The sequence below is a fragment of the Erythranthe guttata genome, chromosome 14 (genome assembly GCF_056151865.1).
Source record: "Erythranthe guttata isolate IM_541 chromosome 14, IM_541, whole genome shotgun sequence".
Taxonomy (NCBI): Eukaryota; Viridiplantae; Streptophyta; class Magnoliopsida; order Lamiales; family Phrymaceae; genus Erythranthe; species Erythranthe guttata.
In genome coordinates, this window is record NC_142546.1 from 14,673,748 (window position 1) to 14,685,588 (window position 11,841).

At 36.1% G+C, this 11,841-nt stretch overlaps 3 protein-coding genes across 3 annotated transcripts; 2 read left to right on the forward strand and 1 right to left on the reverse strand.

Moving 5' to 3' along the window:
- The first annotated feature begins 667 nt into the window (after positions 1-667).
- Positions 668-3,105, forward strand: LOC105952390 (G-type lectin S-receptor-like serine/threonine-protein kinase B120). The gene is made up of 5 exons (XM_012975933.2): positions 668-1,000; positions 1,662-1,872; positions 1,968-2,205; positions 2,272-2,422; positions 2,546-3,105. Exons 1-5 carry the CDS (start codon positions 815-817, stop codon positions 2,915-2,917), a joined length of 1,158 nt encoding a protein of 385 aa, XP_012831387.2. The 5' UTR covers positions 668-814; the 3' UTR covers positions 2,918-3,105.
- Positions 3,106-3,988: 883 nt separating this feature from the next.
- LOC105952468 (non-specific lipid-transfer protein 1) lies at positions 3,989-4,779 on the forward strand. Its single transcript, XM_012976027.2, has 2 exons — positions 3,989-4,487; positions 4,577-4,779. The coding sequence occupies exons 1-2, from the start codon at positions 4,147-4,149 to the stop codon at positions 4,584-4,586; spliced, it is 351 nt and encodes a 116-aa protein (XP_012831481.1). The 5' UTR covers positions 3,989-4,146; the 3' UTR covers positions 4,587-4,779.
- An 805-nt stretch (positions 4,780-5,584) lies between these two features.
- On the reverse strand, positions 5,585-10,273 carry LOC105952467 (endonuclease/exonuclease/phosphatase family protein). Its single transcript, XM_088814341.1, is given in 11 exon segments — positions 5,585-5,697; positions 5,699-5,765; positions 6,080-6,767; positions 7,155-7,312; positions 7,550-7,747; positions 7,915-7,995; positions 8,117-8,232; positions 8,496-8,581; positions 8,750-8,977; positions 9,798-9,909; positions 10,016-10,273. Coding segments are annotated over 11 exon segments (1,866 nt in total). The 5' UTR covers positions 10,124-10,273; the 3' UTR covers positions 5,585-5,673.
- Positions 10,274-11,841: the final 1,568 nt, after the last annotated feature.

The window sequence follows — 11,841 nt, forward strand, 5'->3', positions numbered from 1 at the left end:
CTACACGCACAAGTCGCGCGTGCATTATACAATGAGCTGTTAGGGATTTTTTTGCCTTTGACTTATTTTAACAGGGGGGTCGTTGCTAATTGTTTTAACACGATGGGGTTTTTAGCAATTAGAGATTTCACAGGGGTAGATTTTGCAAAAAACCCATTCTGTAATGGCAACTTACGAAAATACCCCCTGAGCTTAGGCTAAATAACGAAAAATACCCCGTCTATCGCAATTACCAAAATACCCCTGACGTTTGTTCACAAACAACTGTCGAAGATACCATTAATGTAGTTGTTCATAAAATTCATGGTCTTGCTCGAGGTCCTGATGTAGACTTTACATGTTTCAGACTTTTTCTTTAATTTTTTTACGTATTTAACCGAAGGGTATAACGGACTTTACACATTTTCTATTTAAAAACTCGATCAACACTCAATAGTTAGTCAGAGGGGGTTTTCAATAACTATGGATAAGTTAGGTATTTTTCGTTATGTCGTCTAAGTTTAGGGGGTTTTCCATAATATACCCTAAATGTATTGTGCTTTAAACGAAGCTACCAAATAAAAAATTAATTATTGGTGTTGACTATTTTGACTCCGCCAAATATTTTCTTCTCAATTATGCCCTTCACAATTGAAAACGCCCGATTTGTGGAAAACCCGAATCGGGTCGGGTCGGGTCATATTTCTGTTACTTTGCCAATTGGTATATTATAATTGTTTTGTTGACAGTTGACGAAGAAGAAGAAGGTTGACTACTACAATTACATACAGTGTTCCGATTTGGGGGGGGAAAAGGCAGCTGTGTTTCTCTGCTAATGGGAATAATTTCCGGCATCTGCGGCTGCTTGCGGAGGAGGCTGATGGTAACGCCCGCCACAGCAGACGGTGGCGCAGAAAATTCTTCCGATTTGTTCTTTAAGCTGGAGCAGCTCCAGATTGCTACTAATTTCTTCTCCGATATCAACCAGCTAGGTCACGGCGGCTTTGGCCCTGTCTACAAGGTAAACCTCCATATATATATATATATATATATATATATATGTTCGCCAATTTGCTTTCAGTAATTCTAGTAAATAAATAGAGATGATGATTTCAATGGAGAATTTTGTGTGTGTATTATGAAGCCAATAATATGTTTTGAATTCAGTCCTTTCCAAATATATATATATATATATGATAAATTACGGTCAACCCTCTGAGATAAGGTTAAATTACGAAAAAACGTTTGAGTAATTAATTACAACCACCCCTCAACTATGAATTTTCTTACACGTTTACCGTTACAGTGTCAAATTTAGTAGAATATTCCTGCTTATGTGGAATATTCTCCAGTTTGTACCCGTTTTACCCCCTTCAACCTTCATATTTTGAAACAAGATGATCATAAGATGTGTCTCTTGGCTTGTAAATATTATATTGTCGTGCAATCAGAAACTGTATGTGTGCGCAAACCGAGTACAAAATAGAGTATATTTCACGGAATTTAGAAGATTATGTTGAATTTGACTTCATAAAGGTAGACGTGTAAGAAAATTCATAGTAGAGGGGTTAAACAGGGGGGTTTTCGTAATTTGACATTACCTCAAGGGTGCGGCCGTAATTTACCCTGTATATATATTGGTTCTTTGCACGCAAATAATGGTGTACGTATATATGATTCAGGGATTGATGTCAAATGGTGAACAAGTAGCAGTTAAGAAGTTATCACTGAACTCAAGACAAGGCCTAAAAGAATTCACTAATGAGGTGAAATTGTTGCTAAGAGTTCAGCATAAAAACTTAGTAATGTTACTAGGATGCTGCGTCGAAGGACCTGAGAAGATGCTCGTCTACGAGTATTTACCGAACAGGAGCCTCGACTACTTTCTTTTTGGTATTTTTTTTTTACTTTATATTACCTTTCTTGTATCCGCGGGAAAATTAAAATTTGTAAGCTAGATGATTAGGGTTTCGTTCTTTTTTTTCAAGATAAAAACAAGTCGCCGCTTGTAGATTGGTCGAAGCGGTTCCGAATAGTGAAGGGTGTAGCAAGAGGTCTTGTGTATTTGCACGAAGAAGCCCCGGAAAGGATCATACATAGAGACATAAAATCGAGCAATATATTGCTCGACGATGAGTTGAATCCGAAAATCTCGGATTTTGGTTTGGCGAGGTTGTTTCCGGGTGAAGAGACTCATTTGAACACATTTAAAATCTCTGGAACTCAGTAAGTTCTCTTTCCTTACGAAAACTTTATTGTATTTTTTAATTTATTTTATTTTATTTAATTCAGCGGTTACATGGCACCCGAATACGCAATACATGGTTATCTGTCTGTAAAGACCGATGTATTTAGTTTCGGCGTTTTGCTTCTGGAGATTGTGAGTGGAAGGAAAAATCATGATAAGTTTCTCGGATCTGAAAAGGCCGACCTGCTAAACTATGTACGTAAACCTGATTAATATATCCAGGTCTCGTTTGGTTGGAGAGATTAGCCATGATTAACTAAATAACTGACTGCACTTTATTTACAACCAAACGAGGCCTTACTTGTTTATTATCTACAGGCATGGAACTTATTTCAAGCTGGGAAATCAGAGGAACTAGTGGACGGAAGCCTCGATAAATATAATCCCGAAGAAGCTATATTATGCGTTCAGTTGGGATTGTTGTGTTGTCAAGCAAGTGTTTCGAGTCGGCCGGATATGAATACTGTCCACGTCATGGTTTCGAGTGATTCGTTCACTTTACCTAAACCTGGAAAACCGGGAATTCATGGACGCGTAAGCCATTGGACTAGTACTACCACTTCGGCTGGTTCTACTAACATCACCAATGGTAGCACCACCCGAACTGGTGGTGCTACCAGGGCTGAGGCAATTGGTGAGGACTACTCTAGAAATTCGATATCGTGTTCCTCCATAGATGAAGGTAGATAAGATATATATATTACTTGTCGTCATTATGTAATTTTTTTAATTTTTTTTAAACTATTAATCATGGTTTGATCTCTCTAGTGAGTCTCGAGTATTTTCTTCGCTCTATTTTCGGGGATTTAAACTCGATGTACGAATGGTGAGGTGAAGTAATTGTTTTAATGGAGTTTGGGGTGGAAATTTACTTTGAATAGTGCCTTATTTGTTTTGCAAGTTCAAGAAAACTTATCTGTTAAGTCCCTAAAATTACTTATTTGTTTTGCAATTTCAAAAAGAATTATCTGTTAAGTCCCTAAAATTAGAGGTGGTAAACGAGTTGAGCCGGCTCGCAAAAAACTCGAACTCGAATTCGAGTTTTTCAAGCTCGAGCTTTCTGACGAGTCAAGCTCGAGTTTTGTTTTAGTTGTTCGTGAGCTCACGACCGGCTTGTAAGCACTTAATTTTTTTATTTTATTTAAATAATGTATAATAATATAAAATATTATAGAAATAATATAAAAATAACATATAAATATTAATATATATATATATATATATATATATATATATATATATATATATATATATATATATATATATATAATTACAGTTTATAAAAAATTAGTAATAATAATAATAATAATAATAATAATAAAATTAAAATTGTAAAAAAAAAACTTCTAAATGAGCTTGCTCGACAAAATGGACTCGAACTCGAGTCGAGCCAAAAATAAAAAAAAAAACTCGACAAGCTCGAGCTCGACAAAATGATCGAGCTCGGCTCGTTCACACCCCTACCCGAATGCACCATAATTAGTTACATTAGAGAGAAATACTTCGATTATTACCATCCTGTAGAAATAATTTGTTAATAATACCCGTTTACATCATAATTTGTATTACTTAACAATTAGGGTAATATATATAATTACAGTACATAGTGAACTTAAAATTAATTGATTAAGGTTTAGCAAATAGGTAATACACCTATCAACAAAAAAGTGAGCCAGAAACAGAAATGACATATGATGTCAAACAAAGCCAAAACAGCATAACAGCAAACTCAGAATGCTTATTTCACACACACACACACACACACACACACACACACACACACACACACACACACACTAAAAAGGCTATAAATACCACATCCTAGGAGTTCCCAAAAAACAAGCAAGAATCAAACTCATCACACATTCAAAACCACACATCAGAAAAATATCCCATTTTCTCGAAAAAGAAAAAAGAAAATGAAGGGTGGAGTTATAGCAGTGATCGCAATTCTTGCCGTTTTCCAATTGGCTGTTCAACACGGGCAGGCAGTTACGTGCGGTGAGGTGGACGTATCTCTCATGCCGTGCATTAATTACCTAATCGGGCACGACAGCAGCCCATCACCGGCTTGCTGTGCGGGGGTAAAAGCGGTCAAGGGGATGGCTTCGACCACAGCCGACAAAAGGACTTGCTGTGGCTGTGTCAAAGCTGCCGCTAACCGCTACACCGACTTGAAAGACGAGGCGGCTCAGAGCCTGCCCACTAAGTGCGCCGTTCAGCTCGACATTCCTATCTCTCGTACTGTCGACTGTACCAAGTGAGTATTTTTTTTTCCCTATGTTTTTTTATGAACAAGAACAAAAATTACTCTGTTTTCGTTTTTCCTGATTTTTTTTCTTACGACAGGATCAACTAAGATGGGAAGAAGTATGAAGAAGAAGAAGAATGGAGCTGCAATTTATATATGAGCCTAATTAATAATAGGACTATGTTAATGTACCCAGAAGAATAAGTAGCAAAGAAAAGGACAGATTCTTGATCCATTGTTCAAGAACATTGTTCTTCGAACTTTACTATTAAATTAAGCCTTACAAGTTTACTTCTTCTAATTCGTGTTTACTTTTTATACAATATCCAAGCAGATCACTAAAGACTTTTATTATCCAACAAACATCCCAAGTCGTCACATAAATACAAAGTAAACATTAGATTCATTTTACGCTATACATATAATTAATAAGGTTCGAATATGCCAGTCGTATTATCAAAATAAAACAAGTTTTCTATCTTGACTTGAACTTAGAAAATAAAAGAAACATTTATCAGATTTAGAAATGATGGGATTAAAATTTCGCAGCACTTCTTCTTGCTTTTATTTTCACTAGCACTGCACTCGATTTGCTAGTTTTTGTGATGCATTATTTAGAAGATGGATAACAATGTAATATAATCATGAGAGACTTTTCATATTGAGAAGATGGATAACAATCCAACAAATAGTTCATGGGCGAATGGCGAAATTTGAGTTATTTACTAAAGTAGAAAGAGATTATTGGGTTTTCCATCTGCAAATTCCCTTGATCATTAAATAATTGAGGCAAGAGATTAACTTACTTGAAAGTTATCCAGTCAACAGCGTGGTCTTCAGCGATCATCTTTTTTAACAGTTCCGCTGCCAACCTCCTCTTTTCATGAGACAAAAAAATATTTACTGTCAAGCAGCGATGGAGAATGAGCGGTACTAAAGATATTTGCTTTCATTTCCACAAACGAAACGATTTAGTCGAGACGGACTCTCTTGTAAGAACCATGTAATGTAACATGTGCATAGTTCTTGAACAGTTTCAAGTGGTGCAATATCGAAACAAAAAACATAACACAAGATGAAATGTTAAATGAACTAGATACCTTCTTGGAAGCAGCGAAACAGTTCAAGAAGATCACATGGAGTGGATCACTTTATTGTTTAAATACTTTCAACTATCGACCAGAACCTTCATGGTTTATTCCCCATAAAAATCATCTTTTATTTCTTTGATTTTGCAGTAGCCCATTTGAAAAAACCACAGTTTGCTTCAGGATTAGATGCAGGTCCCTGAGATATATTCCATCAAGAAAAAACATATTTATTCAGAGAAATTTCCTTCTAGATAATCATAATAAAGTTGTTCATATTTCAATGATTTCTGTATCCAAAGCACGTCAATCTCACAAAGATTTTCTAAACATTATGAGTATGCAGTAATAGCATTACTGCGACATAACGCGCACACAAAAAAAAAATTATATATACATGGAGGAACAGTTACCAATTTTTAACAAACACAAACACCGGAAAGTGATTTTCTTTTTTCTTTTTTTTTTGGGGGGGGGGGGGGGGGGGGGGGTTGGGGTGTAGCAATTATAGCAATAATTACCTCTGCACGTGCACAGACATAAAATCGGCGCCCTGAATTGGGTCCAGATTTCTTCACTACCCGAGAAACACAAGATTCATTGTGGCCCTTGCAAAGAGGTATGCTAGTGTGCATAAGTTTCTGAATCCTTTGCCACTCAACTACGGCCACATTATTCTTTTCTTTTTCTGAAGGTTGAGACGAATCTTCTTGTGTTGATGCACTAGGTTTTGACTCCCGCTCCTCCGCGGAATCATGTTCACCACCTTCAGTTAAAGTTTCATGCGGTCCACAATCAGGAATGGAGATATCTGCTTCAGTATGCTTCTCAGTAGCAGAAAAATTGCTTGAATCACCGTGTACAGCTACTTTTTTCTGGAAAAACGATTTGAGAGAGAGTTGAGACGACTGACTTTCTCTTGTTCTTTTCTTGCAAACCACAGATGGAGATGTTTTTGCACGGCCGTTTTTAGAGCAAGGTGATTCAAGAGATGATTCTTTATGTGAGCCTTCAGAACAGTTGACCAATGTAGAAAATACATCTTTCTGAATGAAGTTAGACGAAGGTGGGCTACATTCATCTAGGGGTCTTTTAGTTAGTTGACTGCACCTTTTAACAACAATACTCTCATCTGAAACAGAACTGGGTCCTCCAGATAAGTTAATTTCTTCAGCAGGTTGCCTTCTCGGAAACATTGAAACTGCAAATCGCGTCACATGGATAAATAACAATAGAGGATATATTTGCGAATTTTCATACACATATTACAACTGAAAAGGAGCTTTAAATGTACAAAGCAAAGTATCCAGGACGAAGGCACACTAAAATGAACCCACAAATCACTTCCCAAGGCATTCTGGGCAAGTTTATTCACCAGGGCCAAAGCAATGTTTCATAGGGGTTATATAGAGCCTAAATTTGGGATCAAATTTTAGCAAACAGCGAAGTCAGGGTAGAGGATGTTGGTCATCACAGCCATATAAAGGGATGCAAAAAACAAATTTTAAATGTCATTTCACATTTTCATTTCCATTCCAAATAAAGGGATGCAAAAAAACAACATATCTCAATTATGAGAAATACGCACCTAGCGTCTGCTGACATCCAGAGACCTGACGACAATATCTAGTCGACAATGAAGGAGTGTTGTGCTGCTGAATATTGGGAATCTCCACCAAGCACATATATACAGGAACGTGATCCGAGCCCTCCAATTTGGCATTTTTTGCCTTTATGTCTTTATGCCTGAAATTTAAAAACAAAATGGAGGAAAACATTTATAATAGAAAAAATGATCCAATTGGAACATAAAACAGTGAATACAAAGTGTGCCTTCAGGTTTAAGCAATTAAAGTGGGAACTGCAATTAAAAAAAAAATCTACAGCCAGCAATTACTAGTGATAAAGCATCATCATCCGACAAAAACCCAGACTAACATATTTATTCACCAACTCATTAGTCAGTGGTTCCTCGTCCCTTACCTAGGTGTATTACCGGGTTTCCAACGTTGGAACTGCTTTAATATGTCGCACACTTCAACATGACAAGCCACAAGACTATGTCCTCCATTTTCTTCTTTATGTAAGCATGGCCCAGCACAAAGAATGTGGTCAATACGTGACCCATAGTTGAACTCCTCCGCACCAGAATTTGTTGCCCAACATGTATAGGCATCTCTTCTATAATATTATTAGAGAAGACAAAAGGGGTTGGTTCAGTAGCATTGCGACAAATGTATATAATATTAAATACACCGTATGATAGTTGATTGCATACACGCCTTATCGATATGAAGATGATTTTACCACAGACAAGGATAAATACAAAAGTAAAAAAGCTTTAAAACCTCTCGGGATGCTTTTCTCGGAAAACGTCAAAAAAGGAACCTCCATTTCTCACCAGTAAAGATCTAAACCAAGTCCTAAACCTGCAAAGTTGAAAGCTAATTTTAGATTATCTATTTCAAGTCATTTAACCATTACAAACCGTCATTTCTTATGCACAATCAGAACTCAGAAGACAAAACGTTAAGAATCATACAAACTCACTCATTTTTCTCAAAATCTGGTCCAGCATCACAACGGTCTATAGCAGAGGGAGCAATGTTGAGATCCCCAACAACAAATATCCTTCGTCCTTGAGCTAGAAGAGATTCCCACCTTTTCTACAACAAATCAATACCATTATTCTATAAGCACGAAACTTAGAAGCCAAGATCAACAGCAAATACAATGAAAAGAATGTTATATTCAAAAGGAGAATAGTACCAATCTTGTCCGAGCAAAAAATCAAAACTGCAATACTACTTTTCAGAGTATGAAAATAATAATGTTGAGAAATATGCATGTAACGATACACTATTAATATGTAGATCAGTCTCATAGTTCAAAATTCATGATCTTCAAGCATATGGGACAAAAGAATTACCTGTAGTATGTTAAAAAATTTGAGCTTAAATTCGATTCTCTCTCTATCATCACGTACAGCTCTAGGTCCGTACACATTGAAAAGAACTGCAGATAATTTTTTTTTAAAAACACTGTTACTAACTTATGGAATGTAGCAGTTCAAACTGAGGCTGTAAAACCATGGAAAAAAGGACTGCATACGATCAAGTTCTGACAGTGTGTCATATGCAGATATTCATTGCAGTACTAATCCACTAATGTTTTGCTACTCACCAAAATGGTCATGGTCAGTTACGACACAACGTCCTTCACCATCAATGTTCAGAAGCTCATCAGTGGAAAAATCTTCAAGCCCTTCCACTATTGATGGATATTCAGTTTTCCTTGACCCAAACACTGGCAAAATCTTAAGAACACCAGTGAAGCCCTCCTCTGCAGAAACTGGCAGAGCTACTTCATTGCTCGAAAATGCAGACTTGACACGGCAAAATGTAGCCACACCTGATTAAGCATATATCATAAGTAAACTAGCTTCATCTTCCTCAATATAATACCGATTAAGCTGATTCTGTCTAATCACATCATATATCGAAATCACTAAGGATCTAAATGCGCAAGAGAAGCACTTATAGTCCCACTGCCTTTGGAATTGTTTTGGTAGTTTACACAGCATAATGCTGAACAAAGACTAGGCTTTATAATTTGCATTTAAATACTCAAATTACATAACATGCATGCAACAGTGCCTCGGTATTCTTGTTAGTTATCAGCCCATTGATGTATTTTTTCGGTATATGCAATTTTCCAACTTGAAAAGAAAAATGAAATAGTCTCCCTAACAGGGTTTCGGAACATGGATACAATGAGAAAGCGATGACAATAAGTCTGGGGAAAAAACGAGACCAAGTCCCGATTGTACTCATTTTAAAACTCGAAAAATTAATTTTAGCCATCTTCTCTTTAAGATGAGCTAATAATGGACAAATGGCACTATCAATACTTGATTTTGCTTTCGATATGTAATTCATTCTCTAACGTCTTAACCGAAGAGTAAGCAACTACGCATTTTAGAGCTGTTTTCCTGAAATTATCCACTCTTTTCAGAGATGTTTACAGTGTTCTCTGAAGAAACATGAGACTCGTGCCTAAAGTCACCCAAACCATCTGAATAGTTATGTTCTCTGTAGAAACATTTCACTCACGGAACGAAACGCCTAATTGCCGAATTCCTCTACTGACAAATGCAATCAAAAATCCAAGAACTAAATCAATGAACTCCAGTAACTATAAATACATATACAGCAAATGAAGAAATCACCACCTGAATATCCGGTTCGTCCTTTATCAGAAGTGCGGGTGCAGGAGAAAAATGACTCGTAACCCTCCGCCTGCACCAAATCGGCTCTCATTTCTTGTCTAGACAGCTTCGTTTCCTATGCGCAAGACCAATGGAATTAATACAGAAATAATCAGTGAGAGAATCCAAATTGATGTATGTATGAAAGAAAAAAAAAAAAAAAAAGGATTGGGGGAGAAAACCTGAAAACAAATGATATCGGCGTCGAGAGAATCGAGAAATCTACGAAGAGAGCCGAACTGCGAAACCCTAGGCCGCAGCCCGTTCACGTTGTAGGTCACTATCTTCATCCCTTAACTCTGTTTCTGATTTTTGTGTTATATTTTTTGAATTTTTTGCTTATATACATATTGATATTAGGTTGAAAATTGGGACCAAATTTCGGCTTTCCGCTAATTCGGATCTGGAATTTTACGATTTTGCCAAAATGGTTTTTATTTTGAATTATAAAATTTGGCTTTTCGATTTTTCTGATTACTTTCGAATGTGAATTGGAACAGAGGTTCCCGTTTCCAATTCGATTCAATTTCCGAAAATTCCGATTTTGCGACATTTATAATTCCATATTATTACGTATGTTGTATTTTTTAGAAAATGGATTTCTTACACTAAAAAAATCAATTTTCTTTTTGAATTTCGTCGATTTTTTATCTAAAAATTTTCGATTTTGGAACAAGCTGATAAAATTTCAAATCCGGATTTTTTAACGGAATTGAGATTGGTTTTTGACTTTTGAAAAATATTGGAGGTGTTTCGAAAGTGATAATTCCGATTCAGATTTGTACGATTTCCACCACTAATATGTATGTACTTGGATTCTTGTAGGGGTGCTGATCCGGGAATATCCCAACATTTCGGCCCACTATACAAGACAACCCAAAGTAAGGCAAAGCCCGTTAAAATAGAGCACCTAAGAAATAAATAGACGAGCAGCAAGTGAACTAGCGAGAAGGCGAGCAACTAGCAAGCAACGTACCGCTTAGTATTTTGACAACATTTAATGTATGTCTCATCACAGTCACTTCAGGCAATGTTTGTTACTTTTACATGCAGTTAATAAATTGACAAGACATAGTAAATGGATTAGATGGAATACGGTATTCGGAGATATTTTTACCAAAGTAATTAGACGGATTAAACTGAATTGAAGGTAGAATTGAAGTCCCGACCCTCCGCTATAAATGCGATGCAATGTAACAACACCCACCTTATTACTCATAAACTACAAATAGGAACCATTAGAGAAAAACACTGATTTCGCCCTCGCAGTTCTAACTCAGGCCCAAGTCCGGACCTTTCTTTTTTTTATTTTGCAGATCTTACTTAAACAGATATCAATTCCAAAGCAAAGCAGAGATTTGACCTGATCATGTGCCATTACCGAAAAATCAAATCAAATATCAAAATATTGAGTCTTTTTGAATCGTTTCGAATATATTGGTACTTTTTTTTTTTAAAGACGAAATTATTTGATTCATACACATACACTTTAGGAGAAAAAACGAACCACAAAATATAATGAACCATTTTTTTTAAAAAAACACTTCATATATTTTTTTGCGCCACAAACAAGCAAGCGTTAGTGCGTCGGATTTTGGTCCAGGCAAAAACCCTCTGACAATCAAATCAATGATAAAAGCTTGAGAGAAATAGAAAGAATCTTAATATATGAGGAATGATTAAAAATAAAATGAAAAATCTATGATTATGTTATTTACAAGTTTGATTAATTTGATTATGGATTCTAAGCGTTACAATAAATTAATTTAAGCCCAAAACAAACAGTGCCAGAAAAAAAAAAAAAAAAAAAAAAAAAAAAAAAGTGAAGTATTAAAACTGCTAAAGGTGATAAAAACTGTTTCATTTTTCATCAGCTTTACTATTTCAAGGCATGCAATATGACCTCTCTCTCCCAAACAAAGCCAAAACACCATAACAGCTTCTCAGAATGCTTATTTCACACACACACACACACACACTAAAAAGGCTATAAATACTACATCCTAGG